The sequence below is a fragment of the Pleurodeles waltl genome, chromosome 9 (assembly GCF_031143425.1).
Source record: "Pleurodeles waltl isolate 20211129_DDA chromosome 9, aPleWal1.hap1.20221129, whole genome shotgun sequence".
NCBI lineage: Eukaryota > Metazoa > Chordata > Amphibia > Caudata > Salamandridae > Pleurodeles > Pleurodeles waltl.
Window position 1 is genome coordinate 272,566,557 of NC_090448.1, and position 26,131 is coordinate 272,592,687.

The 26,131-nt window shown below is 44.3% G+C and overlaps 1 protein-coding gene across 2 annotated transcripts in view; it reads left to right on the forward strand.

Annotated features, from left to right (window-relative positions):
- The window catches only part of ATRIP (ATR interacting protein), a 266,785-nt gene extending 244,975 nt beyond the window's left edge, over positions 1-21,810 (forward strand). For both annotated transcript variants that reach the window (XM_069206686.1, XM_069206687.1), the window contains one exon: positions 21,015-21,810. In XM_069206686.1, coding sequence (XP_069062787.1) covers positions 21,015-21,082 — 68 coding nt within the window. In that variant the 3' untranslated portion in view covers positions 21,083-21,810. The remainder of the gene's footprint in view (positions 1-21,014) is intronic.
- Positions 21,811-26,131: the final 4,321 nt, after the last annotated feature.

Below are 26,131 nucleotides of genomic sequence, written 5' to 3' on the forward strand. Positions count from 1 at the left end.
ATAGTTCCGCGCGCCTGCGGGGACCCCGGAGCACTGATGTGAAGTATATTCTTAAGTGCCAACACCAGCCGTTTGAAGAAAAGGTCTGTCAAAAAACACTTAAGAATAACATTGTGCAGCCTATGTGAACAGCTACACAGGCCAAATTGTTAAAAGAAAATCAATAGTAGTGTAAATTCATGTTCAAACACCTATTTATTCTAGAAATGTAATAACAAATACATTCTCATACTTTATTTACACCTCTGATGAGAATAAAAACAATGCAGGGCAGTGTAGCCCATAGGCTGCCATTATACAGAATGTAAATAGAGCTGTGCCTTTAAGAAAGCAAAGTCTTCCTGTATCCCATCATGCACAGCAACAGGCAGTTGCCTCAGTTCTTTTTTCCGGCTCCTGCTGACAGGACCCTGAAGCATTGAGCTCTACCTCACAAAGCTTTTTGTGACAGAAATTCATTGAAATATCTTCTGAATTTCATTTTCACTCGACGTTTTTACCTTTGAGTGATCATTTTCTACTGAATTCTGTTAAATTTTGACAGAATTTTTGAGGTTTTTCTAGTTACAAATGCCTTCACTTTTTGATAAATGTCCTTCTTGTGGCAGAAAGAAGGCTAAAACAGATCCACATAGGGTCTGTATAATTTGTCTTCCATCCAGCCACAAACCGGAGTCTTGTGACATTTGTAAAACCTTCTCTAGAAGAACCCTTCGTGATAGAGAGAAGATCCGACTTCAGGCGAGAGAGGACAGGAGAAAAAGTGGCCATTCCACTACAGAGCGAGGAGAAGGTCAGACTTCTACCAGGGCTCAACCTGTTTCCTCCATGACTCCTTCCAGACCTGCTGAAAAACGACATAGATCTCCGACGACGTCGAGAGCGTCGACGTCGAAGCAGGGAACGGCGCCAACATGTTCGCCGTCGAGGAGTGCTTCGCCGGCGAGAAAAAGACATTGTTCGCCGTCGACAGCTATTTCGCCGTCGAGGCGGCGAAGACACCCGACGTCGAGAGGATCTGGGTCGCCGTCGACACGGCGAACACAGTCCACGCCAAGGAGATCCGAGTCGGGCTCGCCGTCGACACGGCGAGGGAGATCGCCGTCGAGAGAGAGTGTTCGCCGTCGGAGGCGTTCACCGTCACTGCACCGACGTCGAGGTTCGTCGTCGAGAGGTTCTCAGTGGCGAGACGAGTCGACGTCTAGAGGCACTCGCCGTCACCGCAGTTCGACGTCGAGGAGTGCTTCGACGTCGAGAAGACCATCTAAGAGGCCTAGAAGGGTTTATACAACCTCGGAATCCTCGGCCTCGCTTATCCTACTTCCAGCATCGCCACAGCTCTCGCAAAGGCAGTTGCCGTTACCACAGACGCCGGTAACACCTACGGCTCCTCTTCCGGCGCCTCCTCCAGAGCCTGTTCCGAGGACTCCCAACGCGATCTGCAGGGTGTTCTGGTTATTCCTCGAGGCGTACATCTACCTCTAGGCACCGTCGTCAGGAATCACATCATGGACATTCTTCATCGTCCACACGGGACTACTCTCCAACCTTATCGGACTCACCGTCCCTAAGAGTGTCTCCCATAGATGATGTCAACACATTTCAGGAGGTCTTAGTGAGAGGGGCAACCAAGCTGAATATCCCGCTAGCAGCTCCGGCCCCATCGACATCAGTGATCTTTGAGACCTTGCATCAAAGGACATCTTCACGACCTTTACTTCCACTGGTTCCGGGTCTTATTGAGCCAGCAATGGACATTTTTCTCACGCCGGCTACAACAAAGTCTGCTCCTTCCAGACTCATTAAAAAGTACCGTCCACCAGAGCAAGATCCTCTATTCTTGAGGTCGGACCCAGTACCAGACTCGGTAGTTATAGTGGCAGCGAAGAAATCGCATTCGACGTCACCGTCTTCCTCTGCTCCTCCAGACAAAGAGAGCAGAAAGATCGATGCTGCAGGAAGAAAAGTATGCTCGACGGCATCCATCACCATGAAAGCAGCCAGTGCCACTGCTTTATTAGGGAGATATGATCGATCCCTCTGGGACTCTATACTGCAGTTCGCGGAGCATCTCCCTAGGGACAAAAGGGAAGATTTCCTAGAGGTCGTGAGCGAGGGAGCTATGGTTTCTAACCAGATTATAAGTGCTGCGGCGGATTCTTCAACACTATCCGCACATAACTATGCTCATGGTATAGCGCTCAGGAGACATGCATGGCTGCGGCTTACATCGCTTAAACCCGAAGCACAGCAGAGGATACAGAACCTGCCTTTCTCAGGCTCCACTTTGTTCGGCTCTCATGCCGATGACGAGATGGCCAGAATGAAGTCGGAGCTGGATACCCTGAAAGCGGTAGGCATGGAGCGACCTAAAGAACAGCGAAAAGGATTCCGCCCATATCAAAGAAGACTGTTCACCCACAGATATCAGACTCCACATTGGACGTCTTCACGCCCTCAGCAACAGCAGCAGCATCAGAGGGGCTTCTCCAGAAGGTCGACAAGGGGTCGTTCAACACCTCAGACCCAGACACCTCGACAGGTGCCCGCGTCTAAGCCCTGAATCTTTGCTTCCCCCTCCTCCGTTACCCACTCCGGTAGGGGGAAGTATCTCAAATCATCTGGACGAGTGGCTACGCATCACATCAGACGCCTGGGTTTTGAATATTGTGAGACATGGTTACGTTCTCAGATTCACCAGTCCTCCACCATCTGTTCCACCCAAAACAACCAACCGACACCTCGAAGCTCTTCAGTTAGAAGTCAACATCCTATTGCAAAAAAGAGCCATAGAACCCGTCCCGATCAGCCAGCAAGGGAAGGGGATTTATTCGAGGTATTTCCTTGTGCCAAAAAAAGACAAGCAAGAGTTTCGTCCCATTTTAGACCTAAGGACTGCAAACAAGTGGATTCGCAAAGAGAAATTCAGGATGCTATCCTTGCACCAAATTTACCCACATCTTCGTCAGGGCGACTGGCTCTGTGCGGTAGACCTTTGCGACGCTTATTTTCATATTCCGGTGGCCAAGAAACATCGAAAATTCTTAAGGTTCACCGTCGGAAAACATCATTACCAATTTGCGGTTCTGCCCTTCGGCCTAAAATCAGCACCGAGGACCTTTTCCAAATGCATGGCGGTGGTAGCCGCCCATTTGAGGAAGCATCGAATTTTTGTCTACCCCTATCTAGACGATTGGCTCATAAAGGCCTCCAGTTATCTAGAGACGCAACAACATTTCAAATGGACTCTACAGCTGTTACAGAAACTCGGTCTTCAAGTAAATCTCCTGAAATCCACAGCAACACCGGTTCAGAGGTTGCATTACTTAGGAGCCATTATAGATACAAATCTAGGAAAGGTGTTTCCTTCGGAGGAACGACGATTATCGATTCTCCAAAAGTGCAAGCAACTGCAAAAGACTCCACAGACCACTGCAAGAGTAATAGCTTCCCTACTGGGCTCGATGGCGTCTTGTATCCATCTCGTTCCCAATGCTCGCCTCCATATGAGACCATTACAGGAAAACCTGGAGGATCAATGGAGTCAACTAATGAACGAATGGGAGAACAAAGTCCTCCTTTCTCCCCACGCCTTACAGTCCCTCAAGTGGTGGTGTCTACCCGACAATCTCTTGGTGGGGATTCCGTTCCAACGACAGCCTCCAGCTCAAACCATCGTAACAGATGCGTCACTGCTCGGATGGGGAGCGCACATGGGGCATCTTCGAGTCCAAGGCAAGTGGTCACAGAAAGAGAGTCTCTATCACATCAACCTGCTGGAACTTCGAGCGGTCCACCTTGCGCTCAAAGCTTTCCTTCCCTCTCTGAGAGCGGGAACTCTCCTTCTTCAGACGGACAATGTGGCCACCATGTACTATGTAAACAAACAAGGAGGCACCAGGTCCAGGATTTTATCCAGGGAGGCTCAGACAATCTGGCATTGGCTTCTAGCCAGGAACATGTCGCTAGTAGCAACTCACCTGCCGGGCATCCAGAATGTGCAAGCGGATGCTCTCAGCCGAGTAATGGACGAGAACCACGAGTGGGTTCTACACGACGACGTCGTTCATTCCATTTTCGCACTATGGGGTTCCCCCTCTATAGACCTGTTCGCAACCCCAGAAAACAAAAAATGCCAAAACTTCGCCTCCCGATATTACCATCCAGGGACAATGGGGAATGCCCTGTGGATAAGCTGGTCAGGAGCATTTCTTTACGCCTTTCCACCGCTTCCCCTGATTCCGGCGGTCCTCCAGAAGTTATCCAATGCTCAGTCCAAAATGATCCTGATTGCTCCGGAATGGCCACGACAATGGTGGTTACCAGACCTTCTTCACGGTCACTCAAACCACACATCAGGCTCCCTTATCGTCCGGACCTGCTCACGAAGTTCGGAGGGCAGATATCTCATCCCAACCTCTCATCACTGAGTTTGGCAGCATGGCTCCTGAGCTAGTGCAATATGGACACTTGAACTTACCTCAGGACTGTATGGAAATCCTGAGAGAAGCTAAGCGCCCTTCCACACGATCCACTTATGCAAGCAAGTGGAAGAGATTTTGTGTGTGGTGTTTAGACAACAACATTGACCCGATATCCTGTGGAGAAGAGTCTATTCTGCCATACCTCCTAACATTGGCAAAATCGGGCTTACAATTATCATCAATAAAGGTACATTTGGCGGCTCTAACAGCATACAGGAAGAGCCCATCACAACCTTCCTTTTTTCGAATCCCAATTATTAAAGACTTCCTGGAGGGTTTAAAAAAGGTTTTTCCCCCCATTAGAAGGCAGTCTCCTCCATGGGAATTGAATGTTGTCCTATCGCGCCTGATGCTACCTCCATTCGAGCCAATACATAAGGCATCGCTTCAACATCTCACATGGAAAACTGCTTTTCTGGTGGCAATCACTTCAGCGCGTAGGGTCAGTGAAATCCAAGCCCTTTGCTCTCAGGACCCCTACACGGTTTTTCATTCTGCGAAAGTGGTAATGAGAACTCATCCAAAATTTTTACCGAAAGTCGTCTCCGATTTTCATGTGAATCAAACCATTTCACTTCCAACTTTCTTTCAGAATCCAGCTACTCCTGCTGAGAGAACGCTGCACTCTCTGGATGTAAAGAGGGTTTTGAAATTTTACTTGGACAGGACAAAATGCTTACGTAAATCACAACAGCTTTTTGTTAACTATGGCCCACTTAGAACAGGGTTGGGCACGTCTAAGCAATCACTATCCAGGTGGATTGTTTCATGTATAATGTTATGTTACCAGTTAGCGAACAAGTCCCTCGGTGGTAGACCAAAAGCCCACTCTACTAGAGGGAAGGCAGCTACTACAGCCTTAATGAGAAATATACCTTTGGCAGAAATATGTAAGGCTGCCACTTGGAAGTCTGTCCATACCTTTACTAAGCATTACTGCCTTGATACAGACGCTAGGGCGGATGCACAGGTTGGACAGGCCTTGCTTAAGAACTTATTTGCATAACTTTAGTGTTTTGGTACTATTTTTTCTGTCTACTCCACCGCGGTTATGGGGATGGGCTTGCTACTCTATTCAGTGCTTATGACTATACATGGAAATCCCCTACGAGAGAAGGAATGGTTTCTTACCTGTAACTCCAGTTCTCTCGTAGGGGTATTTCCATGATAGTCATAAGCAACCCTCCCTCCTCCCCGGTGGAGTTCACATGGAAAAAGTTGCCATAAATATGGTTGATGTTGTTACTCCAACAAAGCTTGTTCCAGGTTAAAAGCCTTCAAAAAGAACTGAGGCAACTGCCTGTTGCTGTGCATGATGGGATACAGGAAGACTTTGCTTTCTTAAAGGCACAGCTCTATTTACATTCTGTATAATGGCAGCCTATGGGCTACACTGCCCTGCATTGTTTTTATTCTCATCAGAGGTGTAAATAAAGTATGAGAATGTATTTGTTATTACATTTCTAGAATAAATAGGTGTTTGAACATGAATTTACACTACTATTGATTTTCTTTTAACAATTTGGCCTGTGTAGCTGTTCACATAGGCTGCACAATGTTATTCTTAAGTGTTTTTTGACAGACCTTTTCTTCAAACGGCTGGTGTTGGCACTTAAGAATATACTTCACATCAGTGCTCCGGGGTCCCCGCAGGCGCGCGGAACTATTCAGTGCTTATGACTATCATGGAAATACCCCTACGAGAGAACTGGAGTTACAGGTAAGAAACCATTCCTTCTGAAAGACCATCCAGGCGAGGACTGTGAGGCCTGCTCTACATTTGTGCCAAAGACCTTGAGGTCACATCGGAGACAGAGGCTGCAACAACAGACCATGGCCACCCAAAGACAACAGCTATTGCTGAAAGAATTAGACCTGTCCAGCGATGATGACAACAATGTTGAGGAGGCTGAAACTGCACATTGCAGGGAGTCGGACGCCGAAACATTCGCAACGGACGCTGAGAAAAAACAAGGGGACAAGAAGGATGATGGATGCCAAATGAAGATGCAAAAGGTAAATAAACCGCCAAAAGGCACCAAACACTCCAAGTCCTTGGGCAGAAAGTGCAAGAAGGCAGCATCAGCGTTGATGATGCGTACCGAAGGTCAACCAAAAACTAAAAAGGCCTATGGATCCTGAGGGTGGGGCGTATTGAGAGCCAAAACACCATTGCAACCCTCAGCGTTAACACCAACTCAAGAGGGATCGAAGGAGGGCACTAAAACCTCCACGTCAACAGAACCGTTGACATGAAGTAAAGGCCTTCACCAACACTGGACACCAAAAAGAAGGCACAGGAGGTTGAGAAGAAGACAAGGCTGGAGGTCGAAATGGTGGCATTCCTACAAAGAAAATGTGAATTTGACGAGTCCTTGAAATAATTCTGACGAAACCTTCAACAACCTTCGATGACGAAGACAACCAAATCCGCCTTGGAAGCTCCAGCAATACCGGAGCCTCAGGGGAAAGAACCAGAGGAGGAGTTCTATTAGTCAGAGGAGACTGAAGAAGTAGAGGGCTTCAACAATCAGTCAAGGGTTGAAATGGATACAGACTCCCCAGAAGAAATTATGAACATCTAACCGTCGAGGGCACCACACCCAGATGACCTCTCATTGTACAATAGCCTTATTAAGAAGGCTGCAGACACCTACGGGGTGCAACTGGAGGAGAAAAAAGGACTCTTGCTTCCTTTTAGAGACACTAATGCCTGTCCACAAGAGTAATTTGTACCTGCCAATGCTACCAAGCATTTTGGATCAGGGGAAGGAGGAGTTTAAAGAACCTGCCGCTGCGAAAGCAGTTTCACCAAGGGTTGAGAAAAAATATAAATCCTCACCACAAGACCCAAGATGCATACAGGAGAATGCACCAGCAAACTTTATAATTGTCTCAACCGCAAGAAAACAATGCTCCTACCTCAGTGGGGCCCCCACCAGAGGACGAGTGTAAATGCCTATACATGATGGGAAGGAAGATGGAGATAGAGGGCGCAATGCTTTGGCGCATTGCGACCTCAGATGTAGTCCTAAGCCGATACGGCAGTCAGCAGTGGGACGAGATGGAGTGCATCATGCAGCACCTTCCTGAAGAATACAAAAAGTGAGCCAAGGCAGTAATATGGCAAATACATGCCTTAAATCAGTTCTGGATGCAGCAGATACTGCCAGCAGGCAGATGTGTACCAGCGCCACATTGAGGAGGCATGCCTGGTCTAAGGGTGTCAGCTTTTAAACCAGAGGTGCAGGCATCAATTATAAACATGTCATTCACAGGCGACACCCTGTTTAGTCAAGCAGTGGATGAGTCCTTGCAACAAATTAAAAAGGACATGAGACAGCCAAGGCCATGGGAGCCCTACAGTTCACGGGTTCATGCAAGAGGGGAGGTAATACATTGAGACGCCCGTCAGGTAGAATGCTGTTTCCACAGGGTCAACAACAACAGGCTCAATGCATCTCCCTTTAGGGCACACAACAACTGGTTTACCAAGAGTGGCAAAATCCTGCTAGACAGTCCTTTCAAGCGAGAGGAAAGGGAAGAGTCCGGACCCCCTCAAAGGGGAGGAACATCAATACACAAGTCACTCCCCCACATAATAACAGTGGGAGGCAGAATACAACATTTCACAAGGAGTGGGAAGAAATAACATCAGACATGTGGATTGTAAACATGATACAAGAAGGTTACTGTATAGAATTAACCAAAGAACCTTCTCCAAAAACAAAAGAAGTTTTGAGGCGAAGTCACACAATTAAGGAAGGGGGTGAAAGAAATCTTACATAAGAGCACTATAGAGAGAGTGCCCCCAAGGGAAAGAGGGAAAACTACTCACCTTACTTTCTGGTTCCCAAACAAGACCAAACTCTGAGACCAGTCCTAGACCTCACATTCTTAAACAAATTAATTCACACTCAGTGTTTCAAAATGGCAATGATTCAAGAAGTAATTCCACTCTTACAACAAGATTACATGGCAACCCTAGTTCTCAGAGATGCCTACCTACACATCGCTATTAATCGGAGAGACCCAAAATATCACTGATTCGTACTAGACAGAGTTCATTACCAGTTCTCACTGCCATCATTCGGCATAAAATCAGCACCACGTTTCTTCACAAAGAAGGTAATGTATCCCCATACCTGGATGACGAGCTTTTAATGCAAAGACTAAGCACACATGCCAAAGAGACATCCAAAGAGTTATGTCAACACTACAGCAACTGTTTTTTTTCTTCCATAAACCACAAGAAATTTGCATCCTGACCGGAACAAATAAAGGTGTTCCTGGTAGCAACCCTAAACTCGAGGACCGCAAGATCATACCCTGTCCCAAAGAGGTTAGAAGCAATGGCAGACCAAGTTCAACCTTACAGGAAGGGGCAGTCTCTGACAGTGAGGACAGTCATGAGCTATTAAGCATGATGGCATCATGGATACCACTAATAACATATGCAAGACTGTACATATGACTGTTCCAAAAAATGGATCTGCAACAAATGGTCACCAGTCATCGGGAGTTGGGACGATCTAGTGGTTGCCACAGCAAGGATACAAATGGAAGCACTATGGTGGAAATCAAAACTGGCAACCCAAGAAGACTGTTAAAGACACCAACTTCCACCGTGACCACCACAACAAATACTGCAAAGCATGTGAATGCAGAAAGCTCTTCAAGCTGCAAACCTACTCCTACTGATAGGTAACCATTTTGTTCTATAGCACAGGTTAGAAGTTTAGAGAGCTACACAGTATAGAAGAGCATGAGATGAAAGTGTGTCGCACCGGAGATAATATGGCGGAATACTGGATTGGAGATTACTCCTGGGTCACAAATGGAATGGGCACACGAATTAGGAGAACACAGTGAAGAGAGGGCATAGAATGGAGAGACCACAAAATATTATAGGATAAAATGGGCTATTGTATGGGATTAGGTGCCAAAGGAAAGGACACAAGATGGCAAAGGTCTTAGCAGTATTGCACAGGATGCCAGAATGTAAGTGATGTGAAGATAAATGATAAAAGAGCTCGACTGTATGAGTAAAGGATGGCAACTTACTGCCTTCGCACTGTTTCTAGGAATCACTCCACAACTACAAAAAACTACAGGCATAATTTCTTTTGGCATTTTAGAGAAATGTTTGTTGCCGTTCACGCCCTGGAGAAGAGGAGGAGGTTGCAGGTAGCCATGCTTCTGTTTTTTTTTTCTTTTCAAAATTTGCATTCATTAATAAAGTATGCTAGAGCACTAAAGCCACAATGTGTGCTGTCAGCAACTAGAGGGTGGATAAACAGAGGCCAAAAGGTCTGCAAAGTAAAGGTTTGCACTTCTCGCGAAAGCTCAGAGTACCCTTTCTGCCAGGAGAGGATAAGAATGGAGGGATTAGAGGGTGACTACCCTAACTTTTCATCTACTCGTGAAGTGGCATAGCTTGGAAACCGAAGGAGTGACAACAAGCTTTGACAATGCCAGTAGGTTTTGCTCATCACTGTTCCTAATGGGTTTATGCACTTAGTGAGCTGCTGTATATGCCTCTGTCACTCAACCTCGCTTGCATGCATCAATTCATCCACCCATTGACTCATTCTTACATTCATACACTTATCAGCAGCAAAACATCCACAAACTGAACTAACATATGCAAGATAAATTAAAGAATAAAAATAAAATGAAAGCATACCACACCCTACATTTTGTGGGCATATGCATACAATAAAAAATAAAATTAAGTGTAGCAGCAGACAGCTGCTACACTGGTAGTGTACAGTGTTTTATTTTAAATTTACAACATAGCTGCCACTATTAGAAGCCAAGAGTCCGCGTCTTGGAGCACTATAACAATGATGCACTATGCACAATACCATTCCAAGATGGCCTCTCAGGAGACAATACAGAATGATAATACATTGAGAATAATGTATCTTCGTTGTGCTAACCCAATATGGCTGCTGTAATACATCTAAATATGGCAGGCTTCTTTGACTTTTAAAACTAATACAACATGGACAGTCCCATTCCAAGATGGCCAACCGTTTAGAAGCGGTGGTCATGCTGGATGAGTGCTTAGCAGGTGGAATGAGCAGCAAGCAAGTGACTCAGTACCACTGTCTGGGGAGCTGCAGAATACTCTGAAGAAATAAAAAAGAAGAAAATAAATTAAACATGACCTAGAAAAATGGAAAACTAAAGAATTGACCCAAAGCCCTGATGCTGAAGCACACTCATTTTGAGAAGAATGACCAAAATGTTGTCACTCACAAGGCAATAGAGCCAATGACAGACGTGGGCTCACCCATTCCCCTATGCTGTTTGCGGTCATTGGCAGAAGCAGTGGCAGAATCGAGCTGACTTGAAGCCCCACTTATCATGTAAATATTTTGATACTTGTAGTTTTATAGTTTTCTTTTTTAATTACAAGATACAAGTAGACCTGTCAGTTCCATCTAAGAATGTCTAGCATGGTTGTCGTGGATTCCATTGGTTGAGCCATTGGCACTAGAATCGCTATATGTCACTGCACCTGGTTGAGATCTGCAAGTTTTGCAGCACTGAACAGTCTGTCCTAATAAACATGCCTTTTGACACAACTTGCATTTTTGGGGACAAAGTGAACTCTGCCCTGGAGCATTTCAAAGAAAGCAGAGCCACAGTACACTCCTTGGTCTTGTCTGCCGGTCCGACAACCTTTTCAGCCGTTCAGTGGCTCTACCAGAGGACAACCACTTCATAGCCTAGTTCCAGCCCTTTCATAGCCAAGGCCATGTCACCCACAAACCCAGCAGTCAGGAACAGCACACCAGTCGGTTGTCCATCTGTGCCTCAAACTACAATCTGTCCCCCCCACTGCCCGAATGGCTCCATCTGCCTAACTCCTTTAGTGTGCTCTTAGTGGAGCACAGTCTTCTGGTCAGACATTATCTAGTGATTCTTTTTCTAGACAGGACTGGTGGGTGCTGAAAATTGTACAATAGAGGTATGGCTGACCGCTCCTCTACAAGGAAAAGTTCTAGATGCTCTCTCTGGCCCAGGTTCAGTCTGCTCTCGATCCTAGAGACTGGATAGTAGTGTTGCACCTGCAGAACTATTATTTTCACAACCCATTTCTGTGGGCCAACAGGCGCAGCCTGTGGTTCATGGTGCAACAGGAGCATTTTCAGTTAACTGAGCTCTCCTTTAATCTCACCACGAAAGTGATGGCAGTGGTGGCAGCACATTTTCAGTGGTCAGGAGTTCCAGTCTTCCCCTACCTTGATGATTGGCTGATGAAGGCAGGCTCCCCCCCAGGCAGTCTTCCTTCCCACCTCTAGCTAAGGTGAGCCACCTAAGGTCCTTAGAGTTCACCAGCATCCTGCTGAAGTCACACCTGACTGCTTCCCAGATTCTCCCTTTCATCTGAGCCATTCTTTGAGCAAAGGTTCTCCTTATGAGTAATCTCTTCACCACTTGCTGCTACCTCTCCTGCGCTAAATTCTGAAGAAGATCAAGAATGACCAAGTGCCATTCATTCTAGTGGCCTCTGATTAGGCATTTTATGCCTGCTTGGACCTACAGGCCTGTCTGGTTTGAGAAAAGTCGCTGGCTCACCTCCAAATAGGTAATACTTTGGTGGTATCTAGTCAAAAGGTCAGTAATCTGCGAGTATAATTCTCTATTGGAAGAACAAATGACATACCTTCGGTAACGCTCTTTCTGGTAAAGACTGTAACCGCAAATTCCTCACCAACCGTCCTCTCTTCCTCTTTGTTCTGTGAATCAGACTGTGCCACTAAAAATTCCAAGTCTAGGAATTTACACATTGGTTGATGCCAGATTGCTAATGGGGCTCTGCGTCTTTGGGCACAGACTACCTCGAAAGCAACTGATGTCATTGTATGGGAGTGATACCTATATTGGCTCTGCACATCATTTCTGGAGCAGAACAGTGTTGGTGTGAGCAGTACAATGCCACCTACTGATGCACGGATGTACTGCTCAAAAGTTTAAAGGTTCAGTCTGACACCTGGGGAAATATTCAAAAGGTAAGCAACCTTGGGTTAGATAGTGTCTACTAGAAAGAGTGTTACTGAAGGTTAAGGTAAGTAACTTGTTCTATTATTTAATATTGTCATTATTATATACAGTACAAAACAGACCCTGATTCTGTAAGTAAAATGTTGCTTGTGGAAGTAGCACCTGTTGTATCATACACTTTGTGCCGTCCATTAGCATGACCTACCATTGTAGCAGGGCGGTAGCAGTGTATAAACTATGAACTGAACTGTATAATAAACTGTGTTGACATGTCAAAACCTTTGTTATAAATATTAATGAGGCACTCCTATGTAGGCCCTGTATCCCACAAAGCAGGGTACCTGGTACTTAACAGTAGGGCATGTAGCAATTTAATGGTAACATGCCCTCACAGTGACTAGCACCCAAAAGCTATTTTCATCGTGACAGGCCTGGCTGTCCTTAAAATGCTAGTACTCTATCTCTGGAATAGGACACATTAGAAAAATAATGAAACAACTATTTTTTTTAAGGTACTAAAAATTTAATTCAGTTGTGAAGTTTGATTTTTAATTAAAATTAAAGAAAGTAGCTTTTAGAAAGTTACCTTTTCCGTGCATTAAGTGCTAGGAGGATCATTTGCATTAGCTCTCTAGCTTCTCAAAATCAGTAATTAGCCTTGAGTAGGTGTGAAATGCCTCCCAGGAGCAATTATTAGGCTGACCTAAATGAGCAGAGATGAGTCTTCTGAACTTTCCAGAATATGCAGGGTGGGAGATGTAGGCGTTCCTTTCGCACTACAGTGTCAAATCCTGATTAATTGTTGAATTCTGCTTGGTAGCTCGGTTGAGTTCATAAATAACACTTGGGGCACACTTGAAAGTGGAGAGAACATAATGCCAAGGCATTTCTTTTGGATCCCCTGTCTGATTGCTGAAGATTTCTGCTTTTGTCCTACCAGGGGTCTGTCACTGGGTTTAATATGGGACAGTAGCTACTTAAACTGGATTTTAGTGTTGTATGTGGGAGGATACTTTGATTACCATAGTACAATATCCCCACATAGCCCCAGCCCTTGCCCATGTTTAGTGTCCTCGAAGAGTTTTACCATTTTGAAAATGCCCAAAGTGGGTAGCAATGTTCCCGGGAACTTTACGTCATTAGTTAGGGTATGCCAAGGTGTCATTCCTCACGCACTAGCTAGTGCCAGGCATCAGTAAGACACCTTCAGTCAACCACTTCAGAGCACTTTCTGGATCTGCAGAAGGTGAGAAGAGGACTGGACCTGCTCTTTGTGGCCTGAGAAGAGCCATGACGGCTGGATCTTCTCCCTCTTATACCCAGGACAAAGAAGTAGATTCCAAGGAACCTAAGGCCGGCCTCCTTTTCAAGATCTGGATACTGTAAGCTGCAAGAGGTCTTTTCCTGGAAGTACCCATCTAACCAGTTGCAGCTCAACCTGGACTGGACTCTGCAGTTGACCTCTGACACCCTGAGTGCAGAGTGATTGGGTAGGATGAGGTAAGGGATAGAGAAATGGAAAGAGGAAGAGATGAGGAAGTTAATGAAAAGTGTAGTAGGTATAGGAGAGATACAGGAAGGGAAGATGGAGCTGAGCAGTGAGAAGGGTGAAGCAGATAGTTGAGGAACAGTGGGGGTGCAGGTTGAGATGTAGAGAGAGACCAGTAAATAGGGAGGAAAAGTAGAGAGGTGTATTTAGAGAGAGGTGAGCTAAAAGCACGTGAATTATTGAGAGCTGAGATGGACTGCAGAGGTAAATAGAGACGTGAGGAGTAGAAAGAGAGGGGTGAGTTAGAAACAGGAAGGTTAAGTAAGATGAAACGCATGAGACACAAAGGATCATTTTTAGCTTAAAAGCCTCTGCCTCCCTAATGCAGGCTGGGCATGTACTCTAAGTTTCTGTGAAGCATGCAAGCCTGAGGTCAATTTAAAAAAAAAAACTGTATTTTACTCTCACTGGTCAGACATTTGGAACTTCTTGATCACTTTGCCTGGGATTCCTTTGGAAGATGGGTGCCCGGGGCAATTGTCCACTCTGCTGATGCCTCAAAAGGGCTCTGGAGAGTTTAGCACATTACTATATTAATTAAATAAATTATTGTTAGGGGCTACAAAATAATTCTGCACTGGAAAGCTTGCCTCTCTCTGTGTTCTCTTGACCTATTTGAAAACAAGGACTGTCCCGACCAATCCCAGATGCCTGGACAGTCTGCTATTTGGACAGTTCATCCCGTTGTCCTCCTGCAGGCTTTTCTCTCTCAGTGAGGCCGCATGGGTTCTGGAGTCTTCCTAAGCCTGCTCCCACCAACGGCATCCGTTAGAAATGGGGTCTCTAGTTGGCAGTGGTTTGCACCCTGTCCAAGTAGGGACCCTCTCTCTAGTCTGGGTAAGGGAGCCACACAGCTAAGATAACCCCTGCTCACCCCCTTAGTAGCTTGGCATGAGCAGTCAGGCTTATCTCAGAGGCAATGTGTAAAGTATTTGTACACACAAATACAGTAACACAGTGAAAACACCACAAAGGTACTCCACACTGGTATAGGAAAATAGCAGTATTTATCTCAGTAAAACAAGATCCTAATGACAAAAATCCAACATGCACAAGCAAAGATACACATTTTGAAAGATTAAATCTTAGTAAAGCGCTTAGACACAAAATAGCTCCAACTAGGACTGAGTCATTCCCAACAGTCCAATGCCAATCACAAGGGAGTGCAGGCCAGTCACGGAGTTGCACAGACCCCAGGCACAGTACCTTTGAAAACAATGAGGAAGCAAAGACGTTGCACGGAGTCAGGGAGGTGAGGCGTCGATTCCTTACTTCTACCGGGAAGTAAGGCATCAGTTCCTTACTGCAAGGCAGGGGAGGTGAGGTGAAGCAAGGCGTTGGTTCCTTATGGTTGCAGTTGAGGTGATGCGGCAGCGATGGCAAGCGGTTGGTTACTTATGATCTGCTGGGGTCAGTCAATCCAGCAGATCTAGATGCAAGGCGCAGACTTCACAATGTTGCAGACACCAAGTTTACAAAGGAGGAGGGAACAGGGACTTTCTCCCAATTATAGTCAATGAGATATACAAAGTACACTGTTCCACAAAGGAAGAATAAGAACGCATACAGGGCTAGTGATAGTAAAGGAGAGCCCTCACACATCCAATAGGATGTCAAGCTTCATCACTGGGCAATCTCCTTGTCAGACCGGTGCTGCAATGTCTGACGGGCCACCCCTGTTAAGGTGGTGGTACTTAACCAGAGATCGTTTACCAAAATTGGTCAGACCTAGGATGAATACTGGCTACCTGAATATGTAGGAGAGAAGGAAAAAGTGCAAGTTAAAATTGGCTCAAAACCATAGGCATCAAATTTAATCATTCAGAAGTAGATTAAGGCCAAGATTAAAAGTAAACAAGGGGGGAGTGTTGATGGAGATAATGTTCCACTGCACTCCACTCAAGATAAAAGGGTAGTGCCCCAACTCCTGAGGAAAGAGATCAACATGTTTTGCGTCTAAGTGGTCACTATTAATCCTGTGGCTCTTCTTTAGGACCGCTACTACTACTTCTCCTATACCAATGTGAAAAAACTAAGTACTGGGTGGTCACTTATTGACTATGACGGGCAGTCTACATTAAGTATGGTCAGCCTGTCGCCCTGTGGAAAAGTGAAAACCTAGAGGTTCATTGTTAAAGAAATTAAAAGTGCGTAGTGAGGATAAAAAGGTAGACGCAGTGATGAATGCAAAAACCAGTCCCAAGTGTGGTAAATAATAAAATTGGCTTACCATCCCGTCACAGAGTATGGACTTCATAGGAGTATGCAAGCCTCAAAGCCAAGAGAATAATACTGGGCACAAAAACATGAAAAAGGCATATATATTGGATGTACAATTAACACTGTCACATAAAGATATCAGGGTCCAGTTACAGTAAAATCATATTTGGTAAATCATAATGATACTCCTCAATCAAATGTAGCTTTCTAGTGTGAGGTACAGTACTCACAATAACCACCCCACTTATGTGCACTGGAAATGCATTAAACAAATGGCCGTGACCCAACATACACACAGGTGGAATTTTTTGTTCTTTCTTGTAGCAGCCAAGTCGGGTAAAACGATAGGAAACCAGCAGTACGTCTGTCCAGAAAACTAAAAAGTAAAGAAAACGGTCCCAAACTCAGCGATTTAAATAAGGAAGGACCAGCAGTACTCACATTTTATGCGTCCTGGTGTGTGGAATAAACCTACCCTGGGCCGTGCTCCTGATGCCACTAAAGGAGCGCGGTCCCGGTGGTTTTAAAGGGCACAGAGACGGGATCATTGGCATCTAACCAGGAAGGGATTCCTGGTACCCGATAGGCCTAATGTCAATGCTACATGGCCTCCACATCAGGCAAAACCAAAATAATGAAAAGAAAAGAAGGCCCGCATGTAAAAACTATGCGGCAGCCATCGTTAAAGTATGTCCCGATTGGAACAAAACGTGGGGGGAAAAAAAGGGGGGGACTGAGGAGAAAGATAAAATATAAAAAATTATAATTGGAACAGGCAGTTAAGGAAGATGAAAAAAGGTTCTACAAAGAGAAGTTAATATTGATCTATCTATGCAAGAGCATTTTCTTGCCATGATATAAAGACAAATACAGCGTCAGTGGAAAGGGCAGTGAATAATTTAAATGTAAGCCAGGTGATGGTAATCATAGTTTGTTGATATCACAGGGTGCAGTTAGGGTGTCAGGGTACACCAAGAGATATCGTCATTCAGGCCCTTACTGGATGTTTTTAATCTGAAAGCCCAGCGTTGTTCAGTCTTAAACAGGGCTTTGGGGTCGTTGTTAGTCAACTTAGGTGCCTGTAAGACAATCCACCATAGATCATCAGGACCATGAAGTGCTTCCAAGAAATGGGAACTCAATTTAGTTGTGACACGAGAACACCTAATATTACTCCGATGTTCATTGATCCTCTGTTTAACGGGCCTTGTGGTCATACCAATATAACGTAAGTCACAGGGACAGGTAATCATATAGATGCAGTGTTGTGTATTGCAGTTGGTATGTCTGATAAGGTGCCAAGTACCAATGTATTCAAGTCCAAACTGTCCAGTAGTTTCGTTAGGGGGCAGACATTACAGGAACCACAAGGGTAGTGACCAGTGACCGGGGGGAAGTTCCAGAGGGTATTCTGCAGCGGTAGGTCCTGTTTCTGACAGGGACGTGTATGAACCACCAGATCTTAATGTTGGTGGTCCTTTTAAAAGCAAAAAGGGGCCTGGGGATCTGTATCCCGCCGCTCTGTAAAATGGTCCAACATTTATTGATTAGTTTTTTAATAGTGTTGGACAAAGGAGTATAAGTGGCCTTAACCTACTTCTGAATTATTAAATGTGATGCCTATGGTTTTGAGCCAATTTTAACTTGCACTTTTTCCTTCTCTCATACATATTCCGGTAGCCAGTATTCATTCTAGGTCTGACCAATTTGGGTAAACGATCACCTTAAAAGGGGTAGCCCGTCAGACATTGCAGCACCGGAGATTGCCCAGTGATGAAGCTTGACATCCTATTGGATGTATGAGGGCTCTCCCTAACTACTATCATTAGCCCTGTATGCGTTCTTATTCTTCCTGTGTGGAACAGTGTACTTTGTATATTTCGCGGACACCACATGCCACAGATGCTGCAGCTGAGTCCGGTGTCCCAGACGTCGGGGACACCGCACTCAGGACTCATGCTGTGGCAGAACTTCAAAGGAGCTGCAGTGGTGTCAGTCCTAGGATGCTTGTTTCCGATCCAGGAGGACCTGGCTTGGCAGTGTGGGCTGGACTGTTCCCATGAGGAACAGGGCCAAGACCTATTTGTATATGGCTGGGTCATCAGTAGCGGTTGTTGCACTCTGTGAGGACCACTGCTCCAGTACAGGCAGCGGCAAAGTCTGACAGCGGCGCCAATCCCAAAGTCACTCTGGAATCTATGTACTTGGTTTCTTTTTGTTTAACCAGAACTCACTCCCAGGGGTCCAGTAACTGGATTTGGGATCACTTGATGAGTCGGTACTCCCAGCAAGAGAGCCCAGGTGCTGGCAGATGAAGTCTTTGATGTCCCTGAGACTTATAACGGGAGGCTAGCTCGGTACAAGCCCTGGAAGAACCTTTGGAAGCAGGATGTAGAAAGCAAAGTCCAGTCCTTTCACTCCCAAGACAGAAGTAGCAAGCAGCAGGCCAGCCCAGCAAAGCAACAGGCAGAGTGGCATTCTCTCCTACAGCATCTAGCTCTTCTTCCTGGCAGAATGTCCTGTGTCCAGTAGGATTTAAAAGTTGTGGTCTCTGAGGTCCAGTAATTTTACTCATTTCTGCCTTTGAAGTAGGCAAACTTCAAAGGAAAGTCTTCGTAGTGCCCTTTCCCCGACACACTCCAGGGGGCTGGTGACTGCTTTGTGTAAGGAATGGCACAGCCCTATTCAGGTGCAATTGTCAGCTTCTCCCACCATTCAAGCCCAGGAAGACCCATCGGGATATGCAGGGCCCACCTTAGCTCCCTTTGTCTGACTGTCTAGAGTGAATTCACAAACAGCCCAATGATCATCCTGACCCAGACGTGTATTCCACAACCAAGCCAGGCACAGAATTGTTAAGGGAGTAAATACACCTTAAACTTACAGTTTAAAAAACAACTTCACCAAAAGGTGTATTTTTAAATTGTGAGTTTGGAGCCCCCAAACTCCATATCCATATCTATATCTTGCACAATGCAGCCCACTAGTAGCATTTGATTTACAGGCCCTGGGCACACACTGTGCACTGTACTAGGGACTTCCTAAAACATTGTGTATGTCATTCATGAATAAACCAATCACCAATACCATTTAGACTGGGAGCACTTGTACTTTAGCACTGGTCAGCAGTGGTAAAGTGCCCAGAGTCCTAAAGCCAGCAAAAGCGAAAATCATCACAGGATCAAAATAGGTCAGAAGCCAGGAAAAACCCTGCAGAAAGGGCCTTTTCCAACAGCATCTAACAGAGTTGTAGACTGGCCTCCACAATCTGTGGGGTGACCCTAGTAAAGACCTGCACCTTCTTCACACGTATCCTACCTTGGAGAGAAACCAGCAGAGCCCCTAAGCGGGCAGCAGTGCTGGGACAGAGGTCCTGTGCCCTCAGTACTTGTCTGTAACAAATTATTCCTGTCGGACAGTAAGGTGATTTTCTTTTTGTAAATACATTTGAAAGTTAGACCAAGCCTATAAAATAGACAGCAGATCACAAACCCTGGTGGTTACTTCATTGCCCGAGATGCTTTAACGTAATAAAATGTTTCAGTAATGTATTTAAAGATTTTGCCAATATCCTGGATTTGTTGTTTAAGTTGCGACTGCAGCCCTTAACCAGAGAATTTCAGCTAATCAAATTAACATAAATCAGTAAGAACAGCACAGCTTCTGTCTTGGGCGAGAACTGAACTGGGTGTGCAACTGAGGCCCTACCAAATTCGAAAGTGCTTCTCCTGAGGTTCTGGGGGCTTTAGGAATGTATTCCTGTGATGGATTGGGACTTAAAGGACTATGTCAGAAGGTAAAAGTTTTCACTAGGACAAACTAAGCTAGTTTACCCATTTTCTGTCGTGGCCAATCTCAAATTGTGCCTATGGCAAGGTTTACCACCAGGATAGACTACCATTGACGCTTCGTGCCTGTTTTTCCTTAAATCTTTCAAAAATCATATGCTTCCCTTTTTTGGATTTTTTCATTTTGGTGTAATTTTGTTTATTGAATTTTACTCTATTTTTCTAATTCAAGATTTTTAATGGTTTGCATTTTGATTTTATTACTATTTTCGTATGGTATTGCATAACTACTTTACCCATTTCCCTAGGTTAAGTCTGATTGCTCTGTTCCATAGCTAAGAAAGGGTTTAGCTCAAGATCGGTTAGTGACTGATGGTTCACCATGACATTAATTATAATTATTCCTTAAGGTGGGTACTCAGTTACCTCACCCCCGAAAATAATCAAATGTTTTACGTTGCACCCAAATTAATATTCCAGCTCAAGTTCATAGTGTGCACACCATGGCTATTTGCCCGAATGAAATGCACCAGGCAGACAGCTTATAGCCCCACGTTTCTGTAATTACTGCACTACGGTAAATACTGGCGATTAATGATACTTACTAACTGGGATTGTTCTCCTTGCAGAATGAGGTGCTAAGTAACGCTTAGGCCTATATAAATGTGTATGCTTATTGATGGCCGGGGTTGCAATTTAAACAAGGTGAGTGTGTGCTTTTGTTTTATTATGACATGCCTATGTGAACAGTTTTCTGTTTTATGATGAAGCTAATAATATGAAAAAATGAGTTAATCTACTCAGAGATTTTCCAACCCTAAGGGATTGTTTCATCAGAGGCCAAGTATTTACCAATTAGGAATCTTTAACTACAACCATCTTAATATATACTTCGTGTTGCATTTCTCTGTGAATTTGTTGTTTATCATTTTAGACAGTCATATTCTCCTCTTTCAGAGCTGGCTTTGGAAGACCTCTGTCCTCCTGAGCCTGAGATGGACGACCAAGACATGGACTGTGACTAGCCATACTGCATCGTTCCACAGAAAATCTGAAACAACAATGCTCACTTGGCCAGAAGAATTTCTGAAATACTGTTCTGCAAATATTGGGGAAATACTTTGTACATACTTTTCAATTAATATTTGGAAATTAAGTTAAAAATACATTCTTTGGAAGGGTAATTTTAACAAAATATAAATAGAGTTTAAACATTTATTTTGTATTCTTACACGGTTGGAAATCGAGAAAAAGGTTTTGTTTGTGTGTATTGTCATATTCTTTTGCAGACATATTTTCACTTCATAAATGGATAGAGGGTCAAATATCTCGTGCCTTTTCCTTCTAGTCCCTTTAATCGTGGTCCACTTTAGCTTTCTGAGCAGCACAGAGAAGGTGCTTTATTCCTGAAGAGGCCTTCTCCGCCACCATCCTCACCTGTCACAGATCTCAACACACAACTGGATTTCTGTAGACTTCAGATTGATTTTAAAAAATATGAAAAACTATAGTCACTTTTTGAGCGAACATCTGATAATTTCGAAATTTGTCCATTTCAATGCCGTATAGTCTGCCTAATCAGGAGCTGTGATTTTGCATGTAATATTTGTCGTCCTAAAGGTATATTCTCTAACTCGATCGTTGACACCTTTTATTTTTATCTAACTTTATCAAACGGGGGGTACAAAGTTGAACATTTATGTACTGACTTTGTAGGACAAATAAAATGTATCAGTATTTACCACCTTATAAACTACAATATGTTTATGAAGGGTGAAGACCTCAATGAAAACAGGTTTGTAAAGCTGCCATTGTCCAGTTTCACTTTCGCCACATTTTTCAAACTGGCTATGTACCACAAATAAGACGTTTAAAACTCACCAGTCACCCCCATGTTTGCCCTCTTAAGTGCACATGATTTTTATGTGCTTAGGAAATTGTGTGCATTTTCTGTGCCCACACTGAGGATAAAGCGATAAAAGAAACACATCTTATCCCACCATAACTGTCTTAACACCACAGGTCTTCTATTTCCAGCTGGTAAATACCCTGCTACTTAGTGGTAGGACCGAAAAACTGCAACACAAAGCTGTTAACCAAACTTTTACTCATCCTACGTCATCAATAGGTTGTATGTTGTTTCACCCACCATGATATTGCCTTAACAATGGATCAGTTCCCTACATCACCTACCACTGCATTGTCCATGTTAGTTTTATATTTATTTTACAATTACTTCAATCCTACCACCAAACTATATTTTACATTATTACAGAGAATTGCTGTTCTTGTGGCAGAGTGAAGGCCTTAGCATCTCCTAGTGCCACAGAGTAGATTGAGGGCACCAAACATTCCACCCATTGTAGTTCTGAGATAATAACAGGATCGTCTTGGTCTGCAAAAAGCCAGTCATTGACGGGAACAAGTTCACTAGCCCAGTATTATGGTTTGCTATCATCTAACCCCAGGCCCCCTTCATACCGATACAGTACACAGGTTTTTTAAAGGCAATATGAAGTTGTTTGTAAGATGAAGTTAGTAATTGCCGATTATATTTACCAGGAGTTCGTGTTTTCTTATTACATTATGTGCAACGATTCCATGTTCAACCATTTCTCTTACAGCGATGTTCCAGGCTCTGTTGTGTCACTCTCAGATATGCCCCGCTCCCCGTTACCTGTATTAACCCTGTTCTTCACTGATGTGCTCATGACTTCAGTATAGCTCTGAACTCCACCTCATGTACAGGATGTCACCTGCCTTTAAATCACTTGTCCAGTTCTCCCCATTTATTTCTGTTGCGTCACCAGCCCAGCTGACGCCCTTCAGATCTAAAAATTGTTCACTTTCACTGACTTCAGTGAGATCACCTGCAACAAATGTTGGCCACTACCCTCCAAGGAGAATGTTTCCATCACAAAAAATGTGATTAAATCCAGCAATGTAGAAAAGATCTACATTTGTCCTATATTTAGTCACGGGAGAAAATATTAACTTAGTTGGCTTATTCCTAGAATTGCGTTAAAGATTCTTTGTGATTCCCAAAAAACAATGAAATTAATAGAAATAATAAAATATATTGATTTTGATGTGAAAATCTTACCATAAAGAGCTAACTTTCCATTCGCTTGTTTATGGTGGTATGATAGTGAAAAGTGTGAGCTAAGTGTGCCAGAATAAGCAAAATGAGACAAAGGGGATGTGGAAGGAAAATCCCCCGTCTGGGCCAGTGTACCAAGTTGGTCAATGAATAAATAGTAAAACTGTCTGGTAAGCACTCCTCTCTGATCACCATCCTCACCTTATGGGGAAATGAGAGCAGGCTCACGTGCTTTGGATGCAGTGGTAAAGGGCCATTTAACAGGCTTCCAGCAAGAATCTAATGCAAGGTTCTACAGCACAGAGGGAATCTGTCTCCTGGCTCAAGTACAAGGACCTCGGTAAACATGGATCACTGGATCCTGCCTTGGTAAACGTAGATCACTGGATGTGCTGCTCACAGTAGATCTTTCATGCCTCACCATCTCTGAAAAACATGCTTGGATTTCTTCTCTTCTAGCTGTCATGCTGGTGACAAACGAGAAACGACAGAAAGGATGTGTTCTTTTAACGATATCTATTTTAATTTTCTGGCTGTCCTAGCACCAAGGAGCTCTTAGCTGTATGTTCTGTTTACATATACCTTCCCTTGCTCCTATATAATAAATGGCCTCCAGAAGTCCACCTAACCTCTAGAGACATATATATATATATATATATATATATATATATATATTTTTTTTTTTTTATAAGTAGAGAAACATTCAGCAAACCATGGCTTCCCTCCTCCGAGTAGGAAGCCATCCCTTCCAGACCTTGCCTGGGAAATCCTCTGTCGTTGAGGCACACATGACTCCACACGTCAATGGGGGGGACATGCAGCCATTCTGTCTGTCTTTATATGCTCCTCTTCTCTGTGACATCTAGCTTTCGATGGGACTTCTAAAAAGCCAGGTCTTCGAGCAAAGCTGCAATTTTCCCAGCAACTGATCTTGCAGACTTATTGTCCAAGGATTGGATTTGTAGTTGCCACCAGATTTTAGTCTCCTGCAGTGTAGGTAGACCTTTGTCAGGGGACAACATGCGTAATCTGTATGATACACGCTGGTCCTGATGGAGGAATGTGAATCCACTATTCCCTCACTTACGAACTTCACCTCAAAGTATCATGGGGCATGCAACACATTTGAGAAGGGGAATGGGATAGACGGGGAGAGTACACGCCTATATTGATGCTTGGTACACACCCTCTGGTCCTGTGTCCTGGATGTGATGTGTTGGGTCTAACAGCTGTGGAAAAGTCAACAGTTTATTTAACAATCATTACTTCATTAAAGATTAGTCTACATTTGAACATTCAACCTTTGTCAAACCCTGTTTGGTGGCTGTTGGGCTCAGCTATAGGGGTTAGGTTTGTTTGCATGTGATGTCCCAGGATCTGTCCTACTAAGGCTCTGCAGACTGGGCAAAGTGCAACCCCTTCAGCACTTACCTCTGTGGTAGTGATGGTGAGTGTAGGGGTGTATCAAGCTCAGAACTCAGCAAATCACTTAGCAGCACAACGATTGATAGTCCCACCCAGTGCTTGTCTTTTCTAAAAAATACTTTAATTCACATGAAATGCTAAACGCTGCAGATATGCAGGTGTGAACATCCACAGATCTCAGTTCTCAGGGTCCAAGTTTCTCTCCCCAACACCTTCCCCTAACGATGTATAAGGTATGGTACGTTAGGTTTCAGGCACAGGTGCAGTTCTTCCCCTCTCATTCAGTGTTGAGACCATTATTCAGTTTTAATCTAAGTATGTAAATCTCACCAGGAACTGGGTGTAACCAGTTGTCTTGATACCTCCCCTGAAGCTGATATGTTTTCTCCCCCTACCGCTGTGGCTAGGGAAGACAGGGCTTTCTACTGCATGGTGGTATGGTGAGCGGCCAAGGTCTTGGGCCTCAAGCTGCCTTCGGTGGCTGTCAGGACCAACCTCCTAACTGAGGTGCTTCACCCCGGGCTTCTACATCAGAACCAAACACAGTTTTCAGGTGCCAAACTTTGAAAAGCACATGAAGTATGCAAACTAAGGCCCATATTTATACTTTTTTAGTGCCAGATTTGTGCCACTTTTAAATGCAAAAGCGGTGCAAACTTAAATAATATAACTGTATTTTGTACGTTTGCGCCGCTTTTGCATCAGAAAATGACGCAAATGCAGTGCTAAAAAAGTATAAATATGGGCCTAGATGACCAATTTATCTTACTTGGATCTTGATCATCGATTGGCTACTGAAGTAAGAACTGTGAAGTAGCTGCTGTGACTGAAATTCTGGAGCTGATGAGTCCTAGTACCTCAATACTAATAAGCACACTGATGTCCCAGGAATTTGCGGTTTCATCTTTGACAAAACCAAGCTTCTAAGAGAAGAAATTAACTTAAATAATTCTCTCTTTGATTATGATAATTCTGATCTCAAACCCATTCCTCAGTTTTACTTTTTAGTGTTCTCACTTTGTCTGGAACAAAAACCGTGTTATAAAGTAGACTAGTGGACTCCAGTAGTCCCATTTTACAAATCGATAATAAGCCCACTGGCTTGCTATGTCCTCCTGAAACCTCTAAACTTTGGTGGTTACAGTCTATTGCTAAGTGTATTAGGAGTGATCAAGCTCCCGTTTCAGAGATTTGTTGAAAAATAACCTTCTATTAGACCACAGGCACATGGATTTCTTCCTGGTCTGAGTACTGAGATCGTAGTGATGCCAGTTGTCAGTGCACTTAAAATGTCAGTAGATAAAGGTGGTGTGGGAGACTTGACTCTGTTGGATCCTTCGAAGGCTTTTGACACAGTTGGCCATGAGATCTTCCACTTTTTATTTGAAATGGCCACCAATAGCACTGCCAAGGGGTCGGTTTGTTTTTTGGGGCCAAAATGGTTCAGCCCCTTTAGCACTAGACCCGTCTTCCGTAGAGTCCCACAGGCTCCTCTTTATCCACCCTTTTGTTTAATCTGTATTTTTGCCTTCTGGCCTGCATACTCCAT